General features: G+C 39.8%; 4 protein-coding genes across 11 annotated transcripts in view; 1 reads left to right on the forward strand and 3 right to left on the reverse strand.

Annotated features, from left to right (window-relative positions):
- trnt1 (tRNA nucleotidyl transferase, CCA-adding, 1) overlaps positions 1 to 172 on the reverse strand; it is a 72,177-nt gene extending 72,005 nt beyond the window's left edge. Inside the window, exon 1 of one of the 3 annotated variants that reach the window (XM_077529711.1) lies at positions 1 to 156. This exon is cut by the window's left edge and continues 315 nt beyond it. The gene's annotated coding sequence lies outside the window, so the exon portion shown is untranslated. The other 2 variants (XM_077529712.1, XM_077529714.1) reach the window with 2 other exon arrangements.
- Positions 1 to 2,677, forward strand: part of LOC144023824 (PRA1 family protein 3-like) — a 3,373-nt gene extending 696 nt beyond the window's left edge. The window contains exons 1-3 of the mRNA XM_077529717.1: positions 1 to 409; positions 1,783 to 2,000; positions 2,131 to 2,677. The exon at positions 1 to 409 is cut by the window's left edge and continues 696 nt beyond it. Coding sequence (XP_077385843.1) covers positions 231 to 409; positions 1,783 to 2,000; positions 2,131 to 2,297 — 564 coding nt within the window. The 5' untranslated portion in view covers positions 1 to 230 and the 3' untranslated portion in view covers positions 2,298 to 2,677. The remainder of the gene's footprint in view (positions 410 to 1,782; positions 2,001 to 2,130) is intronic.
- Positions 2,678 to 10,382: 7,705 nt separating this feature from the next.
- LOC144023558 (uncharacterized) lies at positions 10,383 to 11,615 on the reverse strand. The gene is made up of 3 exons (XM_077529172.1): positions 11,469 to 11,615; positions 11,296 to 11,402; positions 10,383 to 11,185 (listed from the first exon to the last, which is right to left on the reverse strand). Exons 1-3 carry the CDS (start codon positions 11,613 to 11,615, stop codon positions 10,945 to 10,947), a joined length of 495 nt encoding a protein of 164 aa, XP_077385298.1. The 3' UTR covers positions 10,383 to 10,944.
- Positions 11,616 to 16,386: 4,771 nt separating this feature from the next.
- The window catches only part of LOC144023820 (FERM domain-containing protein 4B-like), a 251,722-nt gene continuing 245,608 nt past the window's right edge, over positions 16,387 to 22,500 (reverse strand). For 4 of the 6 annotated variants that reach the window (XM_077529709.1, XM_077529708.1, XM_077529705.1 and 1 more), the window contains 4 exons: positions 21,595 to 22,355; positions 21,374 to 21,500; positions 19,839 to 20,007; positions 16,387 to 17,365 (listed from right to left, as the gene is read on the reverse strand). In XM_077529709.1, coding sequence (XP_077385835.1) covers positions 19,866 to 20,007; positions 21,374 to 21,500; positions 21,595 to 22,355 — 1,030 coding nt within the window. In that variant the 3' untranslated portion in view covers positions 16,387 to 17,365; positions 19,839 to 19,865. The remainder of the gene's footprint in view (positions 17,366 to 19,838; positions 20,008 to 21,373; positions 21,501 to 21,594; positions 22,356 to 22,500) is intronic. The other 2 variants (XM_077529706.1, XM_077529707.1) reach the window with 2 other exon arrangements.

Here is a 22,500-nt window from a genome sequence, read left to right on the forward strand (position 1 = left end):
AGCATTTAAAGTCCTTCGCGCTTAGTAGTTGTTATCATTTTGAGACGTTTAGCCAAACAGGAAGTGTTGTGGCGTCAAGTGATCACAAACCAATAGCAGCGCTTACTTGGAGGTCACGCGAACACAATAATCTCGCGATATGAGACCACAGTTTTATTATTATTATTTTTTTAACTGGAGTTAACTGCTTAGCTGTCAGATGGTCAGATTTGTAAATTGTTTAGAGTGAAATGGCGAACGTGGAATTACCGCCGCTAAGGCCGTGGGGCGACTTCTTTCCCGGGCGGGTTAGATTCGCCAAACCCGATAGGAAAGATATGGTCAAATTGAATAACAGAGTTGTTAGCAACTTGCTCTACTATCAAACAAATTATCTTGTAGTGACTATTGGCGTTTTCTTTATTGTCGGGTAAGTAACGTTAGCATCTGCTCAATCATGGAAACAATCGAATGCGTCTATATTTATATTTTTATTCTAGAAAAGTAATTTCGTAATAAGTCAAATGCCATACCAAGTTTTTTTTTTTTTTTTTTTTTTTTTTTTGTGTGTGTGATGACAGCCATATGAAACCCATCCATCCATTTTCTATTACGTTTATCTGTCGTCATTTCCTTGAGTGACCTGTCGGACGCTTTCCCACATGCCTTGGGACAATTGGCAGTATCTTGCCTCTAACGTGCTATAAAGGGTGATTTCGTTATGGATGAAGCGAATTCGCTTAAGGGCTTTTCCGTAACTGTCAGTTATTAGTGTAAACAAAAATCATAAGACGGCAACCAAATGCGGACGAAAGACAATCATCGTTAATCTACATTTACAAAAGGCATACTCACCTACGACGTCTTTGATACAGTAAGGTAGCCAAAATATCATATTGCCTTTCAGAATCACGTGAATCTGTTTAACACCACCTAAAAACACACTCTTAATTAAATGTTAGTCAGACACCATATGAGACAAACTCTTGCATTATTATAAACAAAATGTACATACATTCTTTATTCCGCCACATAGCCACAACTCATTATTTATAGAGAACTTTAAAAACAACAAGCTTCACCTTAGACCGATTAAGACGAGTCTTCAATAACATAATGCTTTTGTAATGTGTGAAGAAGCCAGAGTATCTGAAGAAAACCCAACACAAGTACAGAAAATCAAATCAAATCTACCGTAAAGTAACCTATCAATAAGTAATTCTCACTTAGCTTTAAACCAATTACAGCATAGCGATGGATTGCACAGTTTGCTTTGGATTTGCATTTTTGTAATTGTAGCTAATATATAAAGATAGTTTCTTGGCAGCTTGTCTTAAGTCAACACTGTTAAGAAGACAAAGTGTGGCTCAATTTTGTAATGGTCTGTCATGCTCTGTTTACCGATATGATGACGGTGCTCTTAGCAACACCTGTGAAGATCTCATAAGTCATTTATTTAGTCAAATGTTCATCTAAAGTATGAGTGATAGAAACGGGTTACTTCACCTATGGCATTGTTTTTGTATGGGGCAATCCGGCCAGTGAGTCACAATTTAGTGGTTTAGTGTGAACGCCAAGATTGAACTTTGACACAGTGACCTTTTAATCTTTAATCTTCTTTTAAGCCTTTTTTTTTCTTCCAATTTTAACAATTGATTATCCACGCCAAGTCGGTGTACTCTTTGTAGGTTTGTTGTTGTAATGTGTCACTCTCGCCACTTGGTAGCGCAAGCGACCAAATTAAAACCCGCTTGCCAGCCAGCAGACCTGAGCAGCAGCGTCGTTCCTCTTTTGTGTCTGCAGGCTCACGCACCCTCTAGGGATGTTCACGGCGGTGGCTGTGGTCTCCGGAGTCTTTCTGTGCTCAGTGTGGGCAGGAGATGACGGAAGCATAATCGGGAACTTCAAAAGGCAGAACCCCGTATCTTTTGTGATTGTTGTTTTGGTGGTCAGCGGTGTGTTAATATCTTTTCTCCGGAGTGTCATGGTGTTCATGACGGCAATCACTTTGCCAATCACCTGTAAGTTACAGAACAGTCACTGCGATCAATGTTTCCCAAACTTTATTGATTGAGTCAAGTTTTTTTTTTTTTGCCAAATGCTTCAACAAAATCAATAAGTTAACTCTTTTCCCAACTCTGACCCTTCTAGTGATACTGGCCCATTCTTCCTGTCGACTCCGCAACATGAAGAATAAACTGGAGAATAAAATCGAGTTCGCCGGCCTGAAAAGGTCACCAATGGGCATCATCTTGGAGTGTCTTGGTCAGCAAGAGGAGAACATACAAAGGATCCATAACTTGCTGGAGTCCAAATGAAAGATTGACTGGACTGAGAGAGAACAACACACTCCTGTTCATCTGCTGACCAAAGAATTTGACTCACTTGTGTCTAACTGAACCGGATAAAGAGAATCAAACATGTTATACCCAAGGGGTATTCCACTCCTACTAGACCACTCCCTAAATCTAATATCTGTCTTGTATTACTCACCCACAGATGTCAACCCTGGCGATTTTCTATTCAGTACAACTTGACTATAAGGCACCAAAAATACACAAGAGACACATGTCCTCGCCAAGATACTCTAAAATGTTCTTGTTTACAGTATTTGTAACTCCACATCAAGTTTGCCTTAGTACTCATGTGAATAGCGAGTATCCAAGCTCAGATTCTTTGCAATAAAAGAGAAAGTACATTCTTTGTATGGAGCCGTGATGAATAGAAAACATGAGTCGCATCACTGTGTCAATGTTTAAAAGTGAAGACTTCAAAAGGGTCTGAGGTCTTAAGAGCCAAATCCATCAGTATTCCTTCTGCACCCCCGAGTCTTTCATCTTGACAGGGCCCTCTGGGTGACTGATTAGCTTGGCTGATGTTAGTCGATGGACTGCTCCGCATTTTAGTGTAGAGCAGTGATCAGTATGTGAATTCATAAAATCCACCTCCAAATGTCAATGCTACACTGTCAACTTGTTATTCACGATCACAAGTGCCGGTAGGCAGTGTTAGAGTGATAATGGCAGTGTTAAATGTTTTACTCCTCATATTCAAAATTAGTTTGACACACTTTGAAAAGTGGGGCACAGTATATTTTAATCTTTATTCCACACACAAAAAGACTCATTATTTTTTTTCATCGCTTCTCCAGTAAGCATAAAAAGGTGTGAGCCATTTTACTGGTCAAGAAGATAGTCCCCCACCCCAATTTCTATTGTCTGTAATAAATGCATAGCTGTGAAGTCATTTATTATTTGCACCGGACCTCCGATTTACATCCGTAATCACTCTGCTCCACAGATCATTATTTAGTGACTTTTAGAAACTGTAAAAGTAGGCATGTTGAATAGCCTATAATAAATTGTTGCATATGTGTAAAAAGTGAACACTTAATAAAACATGTGGCAAAACTTACTTTGCATGTATGCAAACGTGATTTATAACAAGATATTTATTATTATCAATACAAAACAGGGAAAAAAATGCAGTTGAAGGGGAAGTCAACCCAAAATGTTTTCTTCACAATATGTTCTATGCAGCCCCACCAGTCTAAACAAGGTTGTGATTATTTGTTGCATTTGTGGAATATGAATAAAGCAGAAAGTCCACCCATGTTTATCCATCCATCTGTCGGCCATTTTTGCACTTGTAGACAGAAAATGACATCAGTTGCTTAGGGTTCAGGTAATGACCAATCATGGCTCAGCTTGTGAAGATCACATGATGACCCAACACAGAAAACAGGCAGTCATGACTAGTCATTAGTTGAAACGTGATTGGTCATTACATGAGCTCTGAGCAACTTTGATGTCATTTTCAGTCGACAAGTGGCAAAATGGCCGCCTCCCGAGAGGGATAAAATTGGATGGATTTTACTGCTTACTTCATATTCCACAAACGGAATATTAATCAGAATCCCGTGTTTAGGCTAGTCGGGTGAAATACAACGTATTGTAAAGAATTTTTTTGTTGGCTTGACTTCCCATTCAAAAAAAAAAAACAAAAGTAAATAATGAAAATGGTGGCAACAGTCCGTCTCCAACAGTCGCCAGTCGGTCAAAGGAGGGGGGGAGGAAGTCCCTATCAAAATATGTGTTTTTACAACTTCTTTTTTAGGAATAGTGAAGTACAAAGAATTTAATACAATAGTGTTTCAAGTATTTTAGTAATATCTACCATGTTAAGAATCCCTTAAGCTGTTTAGTCTGTGATATTTAATCATATCTTGGTTTGAAATCCATGCATGCTAATTTGGAAGGCTGTTCTGTATTCCCATTTTCCTAATAATAAAAAAAGAAAGAAATATGGACCAACGTACAACAAAGAATAGGTTTATTAAAGGGCTGTCTGCCGGATTCAATCAGGAAAATGCACTTTTTAAATACAGGATATACACACTTTAACTTTCTCTCAGTCTACACATCTGTGTTTTTGTTAATCTTTTGTGGTAATTTCGTCCTAAAGCCCCACCTCCCCAGCCTGTATTTTGCCATTTTGTGTTTGTTTTGTAAACAGCGGGACGTTTCTGTGGAAAGACAGTATTTACAACCCTCCAGCCAATCGCAGAGCGGGAGGGGGGGGTCGCAAACGGGGCCGGAAGAACGTGTCAGCTGCGTGACGTCACTCCCGCGGCAATTTGAAAGCACGCACGGATTTTTTTTTTCACTCACTCACTCACTCACAGAAGTTTACGTGTGTGAATGAGTGAATGAAGAAAAAAAAATCCATGCGTGCTTTCAAATTGCCGCGGGAGTGACGTCACGCAGCTGACACGTTCGCCCGGCCCCGTTTGCAACATGCCACTCCCCGCTCTGCGATTGGCTGGAGAGTTGTAAACACTGTCGTTCCACTGAAACGTCCCACTGTTTACAAAACAAACACAAAATGGCAAAATACAGGCTGGGGAGGTGGGGCTTTAGGACGAAATTACCACAAAAGATTAACAAAAACACAGATGTGTAGACTGAGAGAAAGTTAAAGTGTGTACATCGTGTATTTAAAAAGTGCATTTTCCTGAGTGAATCCGGCAGACAGCCCCTTTAACTGTAACAGAAAATATTTAAAGTGCATCTGAAATTCAAAAATAAAATTAAATCCTTAATTAAACTATAAACTTTTTTTTTGACTGACCATGTCAAACCATATGATATGGAAAAATAAAATTACATAAAATCAATAAATAATAATGCATTCAAACTGACCACCAACATTAACTCAGGAGCAAAATATAAAATAAAAAAAAATACTTTAACCTGCAAAACAAAAATATATAAAATAATTTGTGCTGATTTTGTTTTTTTTTCTGTGTGCATGCTCAGTCAAACAAAACCCCTCCACCACCGAGCGAATGCTCCCTGCACACACTCTGCCAATATTGAGAGTGCCACTGCCCCCTAATGTAGTAGAGGTGCAATTGCACTTTATTCTAGGACAGTAAAAAAAAATAAAAAATTTAAAAAATTTAAAAAGCATGTTCTCTGAGGTCAAACGCACCCCCCTTGATGGAGCCTCACGCCCCCGTGGGGGGGCTGCCCCACTATTTGAGAAGCACTGCTTTAAGCTGATTTCTGGACCTATGTGATGTAGATCAATTCACTCTCTGTAATAGTAGTCTGAGAAGTGTGTGTGTTTTGCCGGATTATTAAACACTGTCCTGTGTGCTGCCTTCTTCATGACTAATTAGAGAAAATCTTATTTGTGTTTGCGCCGTTGGGATCCAAACCTCTCAAAACACAACAATTAAATTGTTGAGTACTGAAGACTTGTGCTCTCTTACCGGAGCCCCCTGTGGCAGTCAATAAATGCGAAAAAAACAACCATTTCATCCTTTAGTTCCTGACCGGAAAACGGCCACAAGAGCGGAGGCCGATACCAGTATCAATATCTGTCGCGAGTACAGATACTGTGAAATGTGTCCTGGTATCGGCCCGATACAATACCTGTGATACCTATTGGTACTCAACCATCCCTAAAATAAACACAAAATACAAACTGCATGGATGAGTGATTCTCATATCAAATCATTATTATGGGTCATGGACTATGGCGTTACATTTGTGCCACAATTCCGCAAGCGTAATGGGAAGTACCGTGTGCAAAAGGCGTGTTTCGTGCGTACCAAAAATGTGTTTCGTACGGACAAAATGTTTCGTGTGTACCAAAAATGTGTTTCGTACGTACAAAATGTGTTTCGTGCGTACAAAACAGTCCTCGCGCACGCTCGCTACGTCTGTCCTCACACGTACAAAACTTTGATTTACTCTTACGATGCAAGGGTCGAGGCGTAATATTTGTGCCACAATTCTTAACCAATCAGTTGTCGGAAAGGAGAGCAAATCCTGATTGGCTGATTACTATCCAATAGCATTTTATATAAGATGTCCCGGAAGCCTCAAACATTCAACTCGATAGAAGTTTCGGGAATTCGTCTGATTACTAACACAAGACTTTGCCATTCTGGTTGTTGAAGTATATTTAAAATATTCTATCTTCGTTTAGTTTAACGTTATTGTCCCTTGAGATACCAGCAGTAGATTATCTTTTTTTGTTGTTGCTTTCTGTCTAAGCTAGCATAGCATAGCATGCACTGGCGGAATGTCATCTGAGCAGCTACAGGGAAATGTCACACTACATCCACATGTAAGTATTTAAAATAAAATGACACTAAATTCGTAGTCTTTGCATCCAATCTAATGATTTATTTTCAATTAAATGCTCAGTTTCTGCATGGAAAATAATACTTATATCTTGATAGAATGCTAACATTTACCAATTAATTTGAGATGCTGCAACGCCAGCGAACCAGCCACAGCCAATTTGCATTGTTAATGCTGTGAATAAGACGCATTAATGGTTTCCCAATAAAATATTTGGCTACTTAAATCGAATACTGCTCAAATGTAAATATTGCCTTCCACTTCAATTTTGTAGGGAGCAGAGTAATGCAACTTTTGAAATCCCAAAATTCAGTATTGGTTATATTGTATCAATGTAAACAGTTTATTAGATCCTTGTCATTTTCACAGGACCAGCTGAGGCAACAGTTGTTGGAGAGACTTCTTCATAAACTGCAGTTAGCCTTAAACCAGAAACCATTGAATTTGGATTTTCTTGAGTTCCTGACTCGTCATGATCTTATTTTGTTTGAATCATTCTCTGGACAGATAGGCAATTTATCTGAGATTACAGAAGGCTTGAGAGACCTCTATCATGCTGTTCAGAGGGAAATCTGAGAAACCTCTATGACTACAGTGGAACAAGAGATAGAAGTTGGACCTGGACCTGGTCATCCCAGAATTGTATTGGAGAGTGAAAAACTAAAGTATTTGTTGGACACACATCTTCCAGTTTCCTGTATTGCAAAATGCCTTGGTGTCTCAAAAAGAACAATTTACAGAAGGATGCAAGAATTTGGCTTGTCTGTAAGAGGACAATACAGCACAATGACTGATGGTGATCTTGACCACATAATCTCAGTTGTTAAAGGTCAGATGCCAAATGCTGGATATAGAATGGTCCAAGGTCATTTAGTTTCGATGGGCATTCGTGTACAGTGGTGGAGAATGATGGCGTCCATGCACCGTGTTGATGCTGCAGGGATCTTCAAGCGGATGACTGAGCTGGGATGTGTTATGCGAAGAAGTTATTCCGTGCGCGGCCCTCTCTCCTTGGTCCCCATTGACACAAATCATAAACTCATAAGGTGATGTAAAATAAACTTCCTGTGATTATTAAAATAATTTTCTTTTATTAACCCCCTTCTTTTCCCCAGGTATAACATTGTGGTGTTTGGTGGAGTCGATGGTTACTCAAGGAAGGTAAGGATATGTTCAGAGTCTTAACCCCTTGCTGAAAGTTTTTAATGTGAATAAAAGTTGGGTAATGGTGCCTAGAAATATATCTTACATAGAGACAAGTTTTTACCCCTGCTTGAGTTTTTCTGTGATTTAACCAGATTAGAACTGTTGATTTTATATTCTCGAGATTAATATGAAAAAGGTATTAAACATTTTTTTTCTAGCTCATGGGAGGGGAAAAAGTGCTTTGTAATGAATTCATTTGTGGCTGGTATTACTTGAATATTTCGGATATTTATGGGATTTTTTTTTTTTTAGCTTTCAAGACGGGGTTCCTGGGGATCTTTAGTCTTAACAAGGCATTGAATTCATTAATCTAATAAGGCCTTGAGTTGTACTAAAATGTCTTAATCAGTATTTAACAAGTAAATATGGATAATTAGAATTTTATAATTGTAAATGGCCTCAAATCTCAAAATAAATTAACATTGCAATAATGTTTTACAGACATTGTGCAATCTTGGAGTTGTAACAAACAGAACAGTGATGTGAATTTAATCTGGAATTTTAAAACAGATGGATGGCATTTATATACAGTAGCTACTTTGGACAACTTGGGACACATTGAAGTTGGTCTTAAATTGGATTCTATATGGAATTTAAATTACCTTAATATGTAAAAAAGCTGAAGATAATTTGATGTCTTCGGAGCTGCTGTCATGGTATGTCACAAAAACGTAATGTTTTGTTTTACTAACCCCTGGTGGGGATAAGTGATACTCCATTATCCACTACACTGAGAGCTCCAAAACAGTAGACATTTAAGTGTAGTACAGGACTTAAAGTTTATGTACAATTTACTGTCATAAATTGCAGATCTTGTACTTGGATTCTGCGACAAATAACAGATCATCAACTGCTTTCTCATTCTTCATGAGAGCAATTCAGCTTCATGGCTTACCATCACGGTAATATACCTGGTCACAAAGCAATTAATTTTGTAATAACTTATAAGTATATTCTTTAGATATATGTATTATTAACTTAAGTTATAAATTACCTTTGCCTAATGTATGTTTTTTCTTTTTAGAGTAAGAGCAGATCAGGGTGTTGAGAACCTAGACATCGCACATTTCATGTTTGCCACAAGAGGAACAGGGAGAGCAAGCTTTATCTCTGGAAAGAGCGTTCACAACCAGAGGTTAGTTTTGTTGATTTGTTGCTGGTAACAACAGTGTTGTAGCGGTTCAATGTAATGGTTTTTAGTCCTTTCAATTTTCAGTTTAGAAATTGAAGTAAATCTTTTTATTTCGTTGCAGAATAGAGCGACTTTGGAGAGATGTCTGGGAAGCAGTCACAAGCAAGTACTATGATGTTCTCCACTCTCTGGAAGAAGATGGAGTACTGGACATCTCTGATGAAGTTCACCTTTTTAGTGTGCACTACATCTATGTACCTCGACTGAAACCAGACCTTCACTCCTTTCTCAGAGGGTGGAATAATCATCCACTACGAACAGAGGGAAGTTTCAGTCCTGAACAGCTGTGGTGTATGGGACACTTTCAAGATCTTGATGAAGGAGAGAGGCTTGAGGTACATTGTTGTGTTAAGACAATCTAATTTTCTTTTCTTTTTTTTTAAATACAAAACATCCAGCCTGACTTAAATTGGTGTCACTTAAGAGATGCACTTTTTTTTCTTTTTTCTTTTTTTTAAAAAAAAAATACAATGCACTCTAGTTGTATTTTTTTTATATTTTTTTTTAGGCAAATCTAAAACTGCTATAGACAGTATGGTGGCAATGGTAGAATTCTATTTGAGTCAGTATCGGTTTTTACACAATGTGTTTTTATTTCTAAAACGATTAACATACAAAACATTGACTCGTAATATAAAACAATTAACATACAAACATTGACTTGGAATGTATTTTTATGTAGGAACTCCAAGACCCAGGGATTAACTGGGAGAGTGCCATACTACAAAGCGAAGACACTACTAGTTCCATTGTGGTTCCAGAAATATTCTGCCCACTTGAGGTTGACGCCCTACTACAACTTCAGAGAACAGTTAACCCTTTTCAACATTCTGAGTCCTGTGGTCGTGACCTGTACATGCAAGTTTTGCATTTTCTGGCAAACCAACAATCACATTCAAATATAAACATGACGTAACTCTTGTTTTTGTAAAACTGAGCAGCAAGTTTACTGTAGAACAAGTACTGGTATATTGTATACAGTACAGGCCAAAGGTTTGCACACACCTTCTCATTCAATTAGTTTGCTTTATTCTCATGACTTTACATTGAAGATTCTAACTGAAGTCGTGGAAACTATGAATGAACACATGGGATGCTATGTACGTAACAAAAAAAGGTACAAAAAAAGGTTAAATAACTGAAAAAAATCTTTTCTCACCTCTGGAAACTCCTTAGACTGTTAGAAAAAAATTCTCTCTTGAAGCTTGTCGAGAGAATGCCAAGAGTGTGAAAAAAAAAAAAAAGGATTCAGAGCAAAGGGTGGCGATTTTGAAAACAACTATAGAAATACCCCCCCCCCCCTTTTTTTTTTTTTGTTACGTACATAACTCCACATGTTCATGGTTTTGATGCCTGTAGTGAGAATCTACAATGTAAATAGTCATGCAAATAAAGCAAACATTAATGAGAATGGATGTCCAAACTTTAGGCCTGTACGTACTGTATTTCAAACTCTATGAAATCCCCCCACTATAACGGATGGCTTCACTCATAATTTTTCTAAAGTCGCTGAAAGTGCATAGATGCTGTACTGGAAAAGTCACAGTCCGGGTACACGCGCTCACAATCGGGTAACAAATTGTGTGATCTCCAACCCGATCTGAGCAGTTGTGGTCAAAGGTGCATGTTATTTTGAAAATACTTTTCTCAGAAGGGAGAACAATTGTCAGTTATTTTTACTTTACTTCAATGAAATCATTAACAAAACCCTAATCATGATTTACATATTTACACCCCTGTGTGTTCATTATACCTGACATTTCTGACTCCTGTAAAAAATCTTGGAGAAAGTTTATTATCTTCCTCTCAGTTGTCTACTTGGATGTCCCTTTTTCACTGAAACGTGGTTGGCAGTTCATCATGATGAAATCAGCATCAGGCTACAAAAATAGTGCAGAATTATTTTTGTGTTCAACTCTGCATGCTTGGATGACATGCAGGAAATACATGCACAACTGAATAGTTGGACAGTGTAAGACCAAGATATTTGAGAGTTAAAATCAATACTTTGGTGATTTTCCCAGGAACAAACAGGGAGTGGAAAGCTTCAGTGTTTCCAGACATCTGATCCAGCAGGCCGTATAGTTCCAGGCCCTTTCTAATTTGCTGTAGCATTGGGATCAGTCTTGTTGTAGAATGTAAGACAATTGCTCTTTAAAAAACACACAAGAAGCATTGCGATAAACAACAGTATTCATAAAACAAGAAAATACATACTCAGGCAGTGATATAAACAAGGATTGTATGCCGAGAAACACTTACCGAATTATTTTGTCTCTGTTGTCTAGTTTGATATGGCTTGTGTATCCACAGGCTACAATATCATCTGATAACATCATGAGAGACTGGGAATCTGCAGTATTTTCTACCTGGAAACAAGTAAAACTTCAAAATCAAGTTTTATTCATACTCATTTGGGGTTGAATTCTGTTTACCTTGCTGATAAGCAGACAAGAAACGAGGTCTGCCACATCCACTGTGGACAGGTTACTGAAGTCTACCTTCCCGGTACAGATGAAGTTGTAGCACCACTCTTTCATGAAAGCAGGTGGTGGACCACCTTGTGCTACGCTGACTGCCATTATTTCACCAACAGTTCTGTATGGAAGATAGGTAATGTCTTGAAGTCCATAATTAAAAAAATAAAATAACTCAACTCAACTCAACTCAACTTTATTTATAAACCGCTTTAAGAACAGACGTTGCTGTATAAAGTGATGTACATAAACATCAGTTTTGCAGTAAACAAGAACAAAGCAAACATTTTGAAGTGTGAATACAGGTTTTTGTTGTTTTTGTTTTGTTTTGTTTTTTACAAGTAAATACATTATACATCAGTGAACAAATAAGAAGTAGTGAATAAAGAGATAAATAAATACATAAATAAGTAGACTAAACATCAAACTCATCCACACCACAAAACACCAAGAACAAGTCTCATGTTGCGCCAAAAGCCAAAGAATACAGATGTGTTTTAAGACGTCTTTTAAAAGAGGTAACGAGGGGGACTGCCTAATATTTAGTGGTAGGTCGTTCCAAAGGGAGGGCAAGAGCAAAGGCTCGATCTCCTCTAAGCCTCCGCTTAGCCCTCGGTACCTCCAATTGAGTCTGGTCTGCTGATCTGAGGCCCCAGGCAGGTGTGTAGGGGTGCAAGAGATCGGCGAGATAAGGTGGGGCAATTGAGAGATTTGAAAACAAATAGAAGAATCTTAAAATGGATTCTAAATTTCACGGGCAGCTAGTGAAGAGAGGCCAGCATAGGGGTTATAATAATAAATCATATAGCACTGTATGAATTAAAAACCATGGGTGATACCAACCTAAAGTTGTCATTATCAAGGTCTGTCAAAGAGTACTTGGGACTTTTTCCACATAGGTCATCTCCTTCAAAGAATCGGTTTTCAATTCCTAAAATCATATCGAACATACAAGAGCAGATAACAAATTTAGGTCAAATCACTTGGGACTTTGACATCAAAATGAAACTGTTTAACACCTGAACCAGCATACCTGTGAAAAACTCTCTTCTCAGTGCTCCTGTATCAACGCCTGACTCTCCAATATACACTACCTTAAGGGTACTAACAGGAGATGCAGATTTTTTCATTTTCCATTGAATGATACCCCTGTCAGGAAGCTCATTTCTATCTCCGCACAATTTGAACTCTGTTGTGGTGTCAACTTGATTTTGTTGGACACACAATATATCTTCCAAACTTTGAAAAGAGAAAAACAGATGTGGTTTATTTAAAAAAAAAGGAAAACAAAACGATAGTATCAAGCAATATATTTGTGCAACTGCCGTTAAAATTAACTTGCCTCTTTTTTTTGTATGAATACTGGAGTTTGAGATGTACTTGCAATTTGGTCATCTGCTACATTAGTGGATCCACTGTCAAAGCTTTGTGGAAACAACAACCAGTTTGAAGGGAAAATACTCATTTCTTAAACTTAGTAGTACTAATTAAAAAAAAAAAAAAAAAAAAAAAATCATATCAAATAGCTTACCTCTCTCCACATCGGCTGGCATGGTATGTGATCTCATCCTCTGGAAATTCTTTCAAACAAATTGGACACCTGGATCTGGAATTTGAAAAGATGAACTGCTCTATAGTACAAATACTTTTAAGTCAATTTATGAGTAAATTACAATTATTACCATAGGCTCTACATTTCCCTTGTCCACAATAGACAGCTGATCAGAAGACTGCAGATTTAAAAACAAAAAAAGTAACATTGCGTATTGTTTTATACAAATTTAACAAAAAATGTACTCATACCTCATCACCCATTTCATCAAAGGACTCATTGCCTTTACATGTCTTGATGTGTACAGCAAGCATTTGCCCTTGTTACGCTGGTAACAGGTCTGTTTCGGCATTTTTGTAAAGTGCTGTGAGTCAAGAGGCAAGGGAGAGGTGTCTAATGTCTCCTGAAGAGGTACAATATAAAAAGTGTTTTTTCCATTCGCTGACATAGCACGTAGAGCTTTGGTAGAGTACCCCTCTGTTTCCGGTGGAATGACTACAAGCTTTTGTCGGCCACCACTACCTTTATTGAAGAGAATATGTACACAGCAAGAACTAAATGCATTGTGCAAGTTTATGGATAGGGAAAATAAGGACATCAGTAACTGTAAAACACATTTAAACCTAAAGGAAATTATGAAATGGTGGAAGTGTTACTAACCTGTTGATTTATACAAGAGCCATCCTCCACAAAGATCCCCCATTTTGGGAAATGTTTCAGCCAGCAGTCTTGAAATCTTATTTTGTAGGCCAAAGTAAAAATGAAGGGAGAGAAGGTAAGAATTGTAACACAGTAACAATATGTCAAGACTTCGGATTCAGTAAAATTTTAAAAAAACTTAACACAACAGGTAATTTAAATAAACTGACAACTCTACCTCATTGTGGTCACCATCTTCAGGTAGTCACGGTTTGTCTTCCCATGCCTGCCTGGAGAAGTTCAAGTTCCTCTGCTGGCAATGGTGTATGTGAAGTATATTTTGGCAGGAGGTAAAAATGAAGTGTAGTTTGCTTCATGGTTGTCCTAACATTTTGGGATGGAGTCAAACACCTCTTTTTGCCCTTTCTGAAATTTGATTTAAAATAGCCTGGAAATGACCCGTAAATTAAAATTGCAAGTATAAGTATGCTAGAAAAATCATTTAATAAATGCAATACATTGAAACAGTGTTACTATAAAGATTTGAACACCATTGTCAATATAATTGTTAACAATACACGTAGCATTTATGGTTTTAAAATTAGATTAGTAAAATTAAAATTAGTATAATAACAAACCTCGTCATTTCATGTTCCACAGTTCGAATCTGGGGTGGTGCTGCTGCTGATCAGTTTGCCACGGCGGAGTCCAACCCAAGACACGCTTAGGACCGCCCCCTCATTTGAATAACATTTCCACTTGGCAGTACGGCCCAAAACTGCCAAAATTCAAAATAAATAAACGACTAAACCATTTATATTTATTTCTTTTGATATCCTTTTCGAATTATATTTTTTTAAATTCATTTTTATTTTCACTTTTAGTCATTTATTTATTTAGTCATTTATTTATTTTGAATTTTGGTCCTCCATACATGGGATATTATGTGACGAATGTTTGGTTTAAAAAAAAAACAAAAAAAAAAAAAAACTCAACCATGAAGCATTCCAGTTGAGGGGTGTTTGTTTATGTGGACTTGATGGTGAATTTTGGGTTAAGAAATCCACCAAAAAATTTTTAAGATATACCTGCCCAGCTCACAGGTGGTTAACATGAACCCACCAACTGTTGTTTCTCTATGACATGATGTCATCTATATTGTGCAACTTGCAGAAGTGAAGCGCTGCTGGCAACAAGCGCAAGTAAAATCATGTCTCAGACAGCACAGTGGAGGCTCTTGTTCTCTTTAGTACAGCTGCTCACGATCCTTGCAGCACGTGTACTGTGCACGCCTGACAGGTGTCTTAGATGCACAGCAGTGCAAGACAGTACTGCACTGCATATTACTCTCACTTTCAAATAAAATGTCAACGGATGCTCCAGACCCTCAACAGAATATTCCTATTCAACAGCCTCAATAGCTTCAGAGGTATTATAATATTAGGACAAACTAATATATCACAATGGACTTATTTTAGTGTTTCCAATACTTCAAAATGGCCCAAAAAAACCCCCACCAAAGTAAATTGTATTATAAAGGGTTCAAAACTGGATGATAGTTGTCTTACTTAAACAGTACTGTGTTCCTACCTAGCTCACAGTTTTCATCCGATGTGAGCATATCCTCTACTCACTTATTAGCTCCTGTTAATATTATATTTCAAGCCAGCTAGTTGAAATCATCCTAACACCTTGAATGTATTTCGATTGTACTAATCTGTCTTGAACATGGATGGTTTGCATGAATGCAATATATGAGGGGAAGCACATAATAAGTCCTTATTTATGTAGCGGAGGGTCAGCTGGAACAGCCCGCCTGTGTCTGTCTGCAGCTGCTATGAATCAGTCGAGGCCCAGAGACAGCTGGATGCCAAACACAATCGCTGTCACTGCCTCTGGGTAAATTCAGGGAGCCGGGATTGTGCGCAACCTCCTTTGAGTTCCATCAAGCAGCATAACGCACAGGGGGAACTACAAGCAAGTCAAGATGCTCAACTGTGTCAACCAATTCACACTTGTTGCGGTGGAAAACGTGTGTCAGTTTGGGAGGAAAATGAGGTGAAAGGTTAGAATGAGAATGGGGGAGGATCTATACATGTGTCGAGCAGATTTCTGCCTAAAGGTTAGGCTTGTTGACTAGCTTGTCATTCCCTGGGAGGAGAGAAGAAGTGATTAATGCCCAAATTGGGTGTGGTGAGTTTTAAAGACTGGTTTGGTGGGTTTACTGCTGAAGAACACAAGAAACCAGCTTGGCGAAACAGTAGTGTGGAAAGAAAAGACAACAATCAAAACACAGCTTTTGCACTAGAACGGAAAGAGAACTTTTCACATTTATCTTTGCTTCTGATTGAAGTAGGTTGTCTTTCACTATCACAGGTTCAAACTAATTGAAGCATAGTTTGTAAAAGACTCATTTCCTTTCTTAAAATCAAAAGAATGCTGTTTCACAGGTAGAGTAAAACACATTATAGGGTTAAAACGAATATAGTGAGCGTCTCCTTTTGTGTGTGGCACCACTAATTGCACATTTTCCATGCCCATTTAATTAACTGGACTGGATGAACAGACATTCAATTAGCTAATTTAATGGATTTAGATTTAATCCTGCACTCCACCTCCATTCGACTGGATTAATTTGTTTTTGTGGATCCGTGGGTTCTCTCAACCAAACAATGTAGTCAAACAATCTGATGATTTGTTTTATTCAAACAAGTGAAATTATACAAAATCCTAAGAACCAGCTTAACATTTACAACATATATTACATGCTTTTCAAATTCAGATGCTCTACAAACAACCAGTGTATCAATAATAAAAACGTGTAACATTCTCTTGTGAGAAATCAGGAGCACCAGTCCATGAGTTCCAGCATGGATGTAAAAGAGCCTTGTTATTATTATTTTGTTAATTTCTCTTTTTCAAAATCCAATATTTGTGTAATAGTGTGGCAGTATTTTTTTGTTAGGTTCTTGGGAGTAATACTGGTGTTAAAACAAAAACAAACAGGATTAGTGACTCAGTTGTATTTTACAGTAAAGTCCGGTAATACTTTACAAACGTCAAGGTCACACAGACTGAATAAAACTGAACACAGAAAGTAGTGTGGTTTGTTGAAAGCATTCAGAAATAAAAGTTAAAACATGATCTGCTGGCTGCACAGTGTTTCAGGAAAGAGCCGTCTTTGTACGGCACGCTCCTAATGAGCTCCTTCATTTTTGATCAGGTTATATCAATCCCTGTCTGGTCCTTCATGGTTATGTTCACATGTGGCAGGAGAAGATGCGATAAAGTTGTTCATCGCGGCTCAGCGACACAACTCGGCAAAGTTTCAATCTCTCCTACAGCAGAGCTGCGTATTTTAAGTCTGCAGTCCACTGCAGCTCTGAGTAGGCCAGTTGCAGTGCACAATGTCGTCCCTCCAAGCACAAGGTCCGTTTGGCATTTGTGTGTCAATTCCTTCATTCTTTGATCTCCGCGCTCCGAAAAACTGGTAAGTGCAGTCTAAGGCACAGTGGCAACTTGTCATGCTCAAAAGTATTGAATGACAGGCAGCTAAACTATTGTTCCTGGTTTGGAGTCTTCGTGCCAGTGTATCCGATCATGTGGGTCCATGCTGGTTTGCGTTTGGTTGCTGATGTCCATTTGGTTGACATCTACGTAGGATCTGAAATAAAAAGAAATAACACAATCAGAGTGGAGCAGCTATTTATCTGATTGAGGAACCTCTTTCACACGTGCACAGCAAATTGGAACATTTATTATTAACGTGACTCGCCGTCATCCTCAATGAAGACCATTTCAAGTTGGTCCAAAAGCATGACAAAAATTACATTGATACATGTGTGAAAGGGTAACTAGATAAGGTTCATCCACATTTGAGTCTCCACACATACTATGTCTAGACCAGTTTGGCCAACCATTTGGACGTGAAACTGAAAAGCCACATGGGCAAACAGGATTAGTGACAAAAATTACATTGATACATGTGTGAAAGGGTAACTAGATAAGGTTCATCCACATTTGAGTCTCCACACATACTATGTCTAGACCAGTTTGGCCAACCATTTGGACGTGAAACTGAAAAGCCACATGGGCACACACCATAACCCCGTCCCATCCCCTCACTCCCTAGCTCTCTTTTGCATGGTTTGACATACTCTTTATTTTATGCCTTTTTACCCCGTGCAATGTTCCAAGCAAGTTGATATTAATGCATCGTAAATTTAGGGAATAACTGCTTACTATGCTGTCCTATCTTTCAAAGTAAGCAACCTGTGTTTTCGAATGTCCTGTGTTCATTTATGGGGGGGTTTTCCCCCTCCTGTTTTGAGAATGAATTTGGTAGACCAACACTACGCAACGTTTTTTTCCTACAAATAATCTGCATTAAAGCGCATACGGGTGATATTCACATATTTGAGTTGGTACCTTGATTGTTGTAAGTGATGTAATCCATTTCATCACCACCTTCGAATAAAAGCCCTCACACACACTGCACTTGCTTACAGTGTTTGAAAGGTCCGCGCAACAGCATGCCCATATTTGGAGGTGCTGAGGTAGCAGGCTACCAGGAAGTAAACAGGCTTTTCCCACCCGTGTAGACAAGAAGTAGACACCATCCATCCATCCATCCATTTTCTTAACCGCTTGGTCCTCACAAGGGTCGTGGGGGGTGCTGGAGCCTATCTCAGCTGGCAGGAGACAGGGTACACCCTGGACTGGTTGCCAGCCAATCGCAGGGCACACAGAGACGAACAACCATCCACGCCCACAAGCACACCTAGGGACAATTCAGAGCGCCCAGTTAACCTGCTATGCATGTCTTTGGAATGTGGGAGGAGACCGGAGTACCCGGAGAAGAGCCACGCAGATGCGGGGAGAACATGCAAACTCCACCCAGGAAGACCGGAGCCTGGACTCGAACCCAAGTCCTCTGTACTGGGAGGCGGATGTGCTAACCAGTCTTCCACCATGCCGCCCAAGTAGACACCAGCTCGACAAAATGTATCTTTCATTGTTGCAAAAGTAAGCCATATTTGCTCATTTTAAGAAGGAAGAGAAGAAGAGAAGAATATCATTGTTATTATCTATCAAGGCTTTCTCCATTGTCCTCATGCTATTACCTGTAAATAAGTCCGCCAAAATAGTAGTAAATCGCTCTGCCAACATCACAGCGACAATGCTCTTGAATATTTTTTTTTTTTTATTTGAGGTGACTTGAGTTCGCAGCAGATATTTTACAGCCGCGCACCACTGCCCACCAATTCTCCATTCCGTGGTCCCTGCCCCTCACCACATACACAATAAACAAGGTTGATGACGGCAGGCTGCGCCCATCTAAGTTCAGTGTGAAAAGGGCTTCAAGAGCGGCTTGATAGCCACGGGTTCGCCTTGTCTGGTCTAGACATTAAGTGGTCAACGCTGGATTGTAGACACTCAATATGTTCCAGGCGTAGTACACTCGAGATGTCTCAGCTCGTGGTCAAACATTCCCACGCAGAAAAACAGCAGATAGCATACAGACACACACATAGCAATGAAATCCAACAATGTTCAGGGTCCAGATTTTCCCTCTGCCATTTGAGTGCTCCCTCACCTCTAAACACATTCACAAGACGAAATGAGAAATAAACAAGGATTAAAAGACTTGGGAGTATTCTGCCAATCCATCATACATTAAAAAGAATCAGGTCACCTTGACCCTGACTATCATTTGGGTTAAGTTCACATTATTGTCTCTCATCATTTTATGACTTAAAAAGTCGATCAAATTTCCTGGGCAGTACTATGGGTACACCTCTAGGCCTCACAGTGCTTACAACTTCACCACTAAAACACTGGGAGAAATTTGCATATGTGGGCAAAAGGGTAAATGGCAGTGCGTGGGCAGGGGACCTCTGCAAAAAAAACAAAAAACAAAAAACAAAAGAAAAGCACACTGCAGAGGAATGTGACCTCTGGATGACAATTACAGGAGGAAGTAGGGCATGTTGTGAGACAAAGCCATGCAATTACCTTATCATGCGTGACACTGAGCAGCCAGTCAAACATCTCGAGTGCAAAGTTCACGTCAGAACATTTACGTACGTCTAGAAAGCAGCCAAACACACAACCACTGGCTATGGGCGTCTACTTACTATGAGCTACCTTTAGCAAGGAGCAGCTTACTGGGCCTGTGCCCTGCGGAGGCCTGAAACCTCCTCGGGGCTGGAGATCACTCGCCATTGCCAGCCAGGGGAGAAGGAAGAGGAGGGAAGGCAGGCGGGGGAACATGAAGAAAAGACACAGCGTCCCCGGCCATCAGGCCTGTGCCAAGAAATCGTAAAACGCTGTCAAGAGCCACATCTACATGAAAGCCAGCCCAGTTGGACTTGTAAGAGGAGAAACATTTTGAAGATCTGAGGAAACACTGTTGGGGGGTGGGGGGTGTCTGCACAGATCCTGAGACAGACATCTTTTGTTTTTTAATGGTACTGTATGTGTACATGATGACAACACCAACCCTCCGGTTCCATTTGCTAAAACAATTCATTCCCGATATATGAAATGATGCATTTCATCCTGGGATAAGGAGCAGGGTTCGTACACCTTTTCCATGGCCAAATTCAAGCACTTTTTAAGGACTTTCAAGATCAGTTTTTCCAGCACCCTAAGGTGAAAACCAGTGTGAATCAATGCCTTTTTGTTTGAGGTCACCAATACTTGTCTGTAGGGAAAATATGGAAAATCTGCTAAAACCTAAGCCTAACATTGAACCAGCAGTTCTTATTAACTGAAGGGACTTGGAAAATTAATTGTGAAAATAAATTGTTTCTGTATACTATTCAATGTCATTGGTGTTTGCAAACGTGTCTCCATTTGTGTGTGTAATAAAATTTCTTGTTCTTTTTCTTACTTATAGCATTCAATGACATCAACGCAACACATGTGGATCAAACCGAACATGCTGTACCGAAACGTGTTAATACACCCACGTATATCATTGCACCCCTTAGTGTTTACTTTTGGCATATTATGCGGTATTTATGTCAGTTGAGCTTAACTTTTTAGTTCTTAACAAATGCTTGCTTTTCCCATTTGATCCCCCATAACTGTCCATAATTAACATGTAATCTAGCAATGATAAAAATCTCGCACTTGAGTTCTGGCATGTACCAAAAGGTTAGGAAATAAACACTAGCTAACATTAGTGAACTTGTAGGGCTAGCTGTGGCTTACCTTTAATATGACTCAAGGGGGCCGATTCTCCCATTGTGAAAAGATGAATTTCCTTTTTGCATACTTTGCAGCAGGCTAGACGTGGATTTGTTCCACGTTTCATTCAAAGTTTGTAATTTCATTTTCCAGCCAACGTTCATTAAAACGACAACCTCCGATGCACCACTGTCCTCTTACGATGTCACGTGATGCATGACAACAACATAAAGGCACGTGCACAAATCAAGCATGGAGCTTTCATTTTTAAGGATGTTTTTTTCATTTTATAATTAGCCCATATTGAGTATGACTGCCGAGAAAGCATTTACTAGCACTTCACCCACAATTCAAGCATTTTTCATATCTTGAAAACACAACATTAAAATCCAAGTATTTTAAGCACCCGTACGAACCCTGAAGGAGGATCAGCGAGTGGCAAATGGGATGACGAAATGAGATGCATTTTGCTTCATACCTGCTGTGGGTGGTGCGGATGAACGGAGCTGTAGTGTAGGTGTAGGTCGGTGGCATCTGCTTGGGCATGTCACAATCCAATCTACCATGACCACTAATATGGCCATGCCAGTTTCCATTGGAGGAAGCTAAGAACATTGGGAAATGTCACAAGTTAATAGTGAACTACCTGCATGTCAACATAGGAGTAGCTGATTGCTCTGGCCTCGAGACTTGTCTAACCTGATGAGTGGGAGAGGTTCCTGCTGTTGTGGCTGAAGGGCGCAGGAATGGTCTGGTAGCTCAGACTCTGTTGGGAGCCTTGGTCATAGTCGTAGCTGTATGCAGCCTGCTTGTAAGCAGTGTTGCGATGGTACCAGCCTCTCAAGTGCTCAGCCACAACCGCCTTCTGATAATTCCTCGATATCTGCTCTTCGCTCCGGGGAGCCGGGCGGTTCCTGGGTGGCCGGAAGGTTGCGTACAGGTTCTGCGGCGCGCTGTCTAGCTCGTCGTTGCCATAGCGGCTGCGCACATCACGGGCACGGTAGGCTGCATGGTTAGAATGGTATGACGGATTGACGCTGTAGTGTCCCGCCATCTCATTGTCGTACATATAGACACCATTAGAGTACGGCTCTGGCTCCAAATGGTTGGGATATCCTGTGATGTAGAACGCAGTCGTGGTGGGGCGCGTGCGGGGCTGGTAGGCATAACTATGGCTCTCTGGCTGAGCCAGGTTGGGCATGCTGCCTGTGTTGGCGTAAATATCTTTCCTGTGGCGGCCACGCACTCGACGTCGGTTGTTGTGGTTACCAGGAACTGCGTATTCCACACTGGATTGGCTGGTGTAGGAGGAGCCGTCATCGAGTACTTCAGTGCTGTTGCTGCGTCGGGTTGGGGAAAAGTTGAACGTGGGCACGCATGGTTCTGGCTCTGCTTGAAACTTAGACTGGGACTCCAGACTCCCGCTACGTTGGCGGAAAAGCTGCGGTGTGTCCTCTGATCTGGAAGTGGCAAACATAACTCAAATTAAGGCTTCCACCAGTGCTTTAGAGGCCTGGTGGTTCGCCAGGCTTTTCTTGCCCCCACCCTCCCCCCGATGAATAGTACCTGCCACATGTCGCCGGCCAGCATGCACACATTCGCTTC

Source organism: Festucalex cinctus, chromosome 8 (assembly GCF_051991245.1).
Source record: "Festucalex cinctus isolate MCC-2025b chromosome 8, RoL_Fcin_1.0, whole genome shotgun sequence".
Lineage (NCBI taxonomy): Eukaryota > Metazoa > Chordata > Actinopteri > Syngnathiformes > Syngnathidae > Festucalex > Festucalex cinctus.

What these genes read in the sequence shown, in the direction of transcription:
- LOC144023558 (XM_077529172.1), bottom strand. Translation starts at nt 11,615, where the DNA reads ATGGCAGTCAGCGTAGCACAAGGTGGTCCACCACCTGCTTTCATGAAA. An exon ending in CTTGTCTGCTTATCAGCAAG is followed by an intron (nt 11,403 to 11,468) that starts GTAAACAGAATT and finishes ACTTGTTTCCAG; the next exon opens with GTAGAAAATACTGCAGATTC. An exon ending in AACAGAGACAAAATAATTCG is followed by an intron (nt 11,186 to 11,295) that starts GTAAGTGTTTCT and finishes TGTTTTTTAAAG; the next exon opens with AGCAATTGTCTTACATTCTA.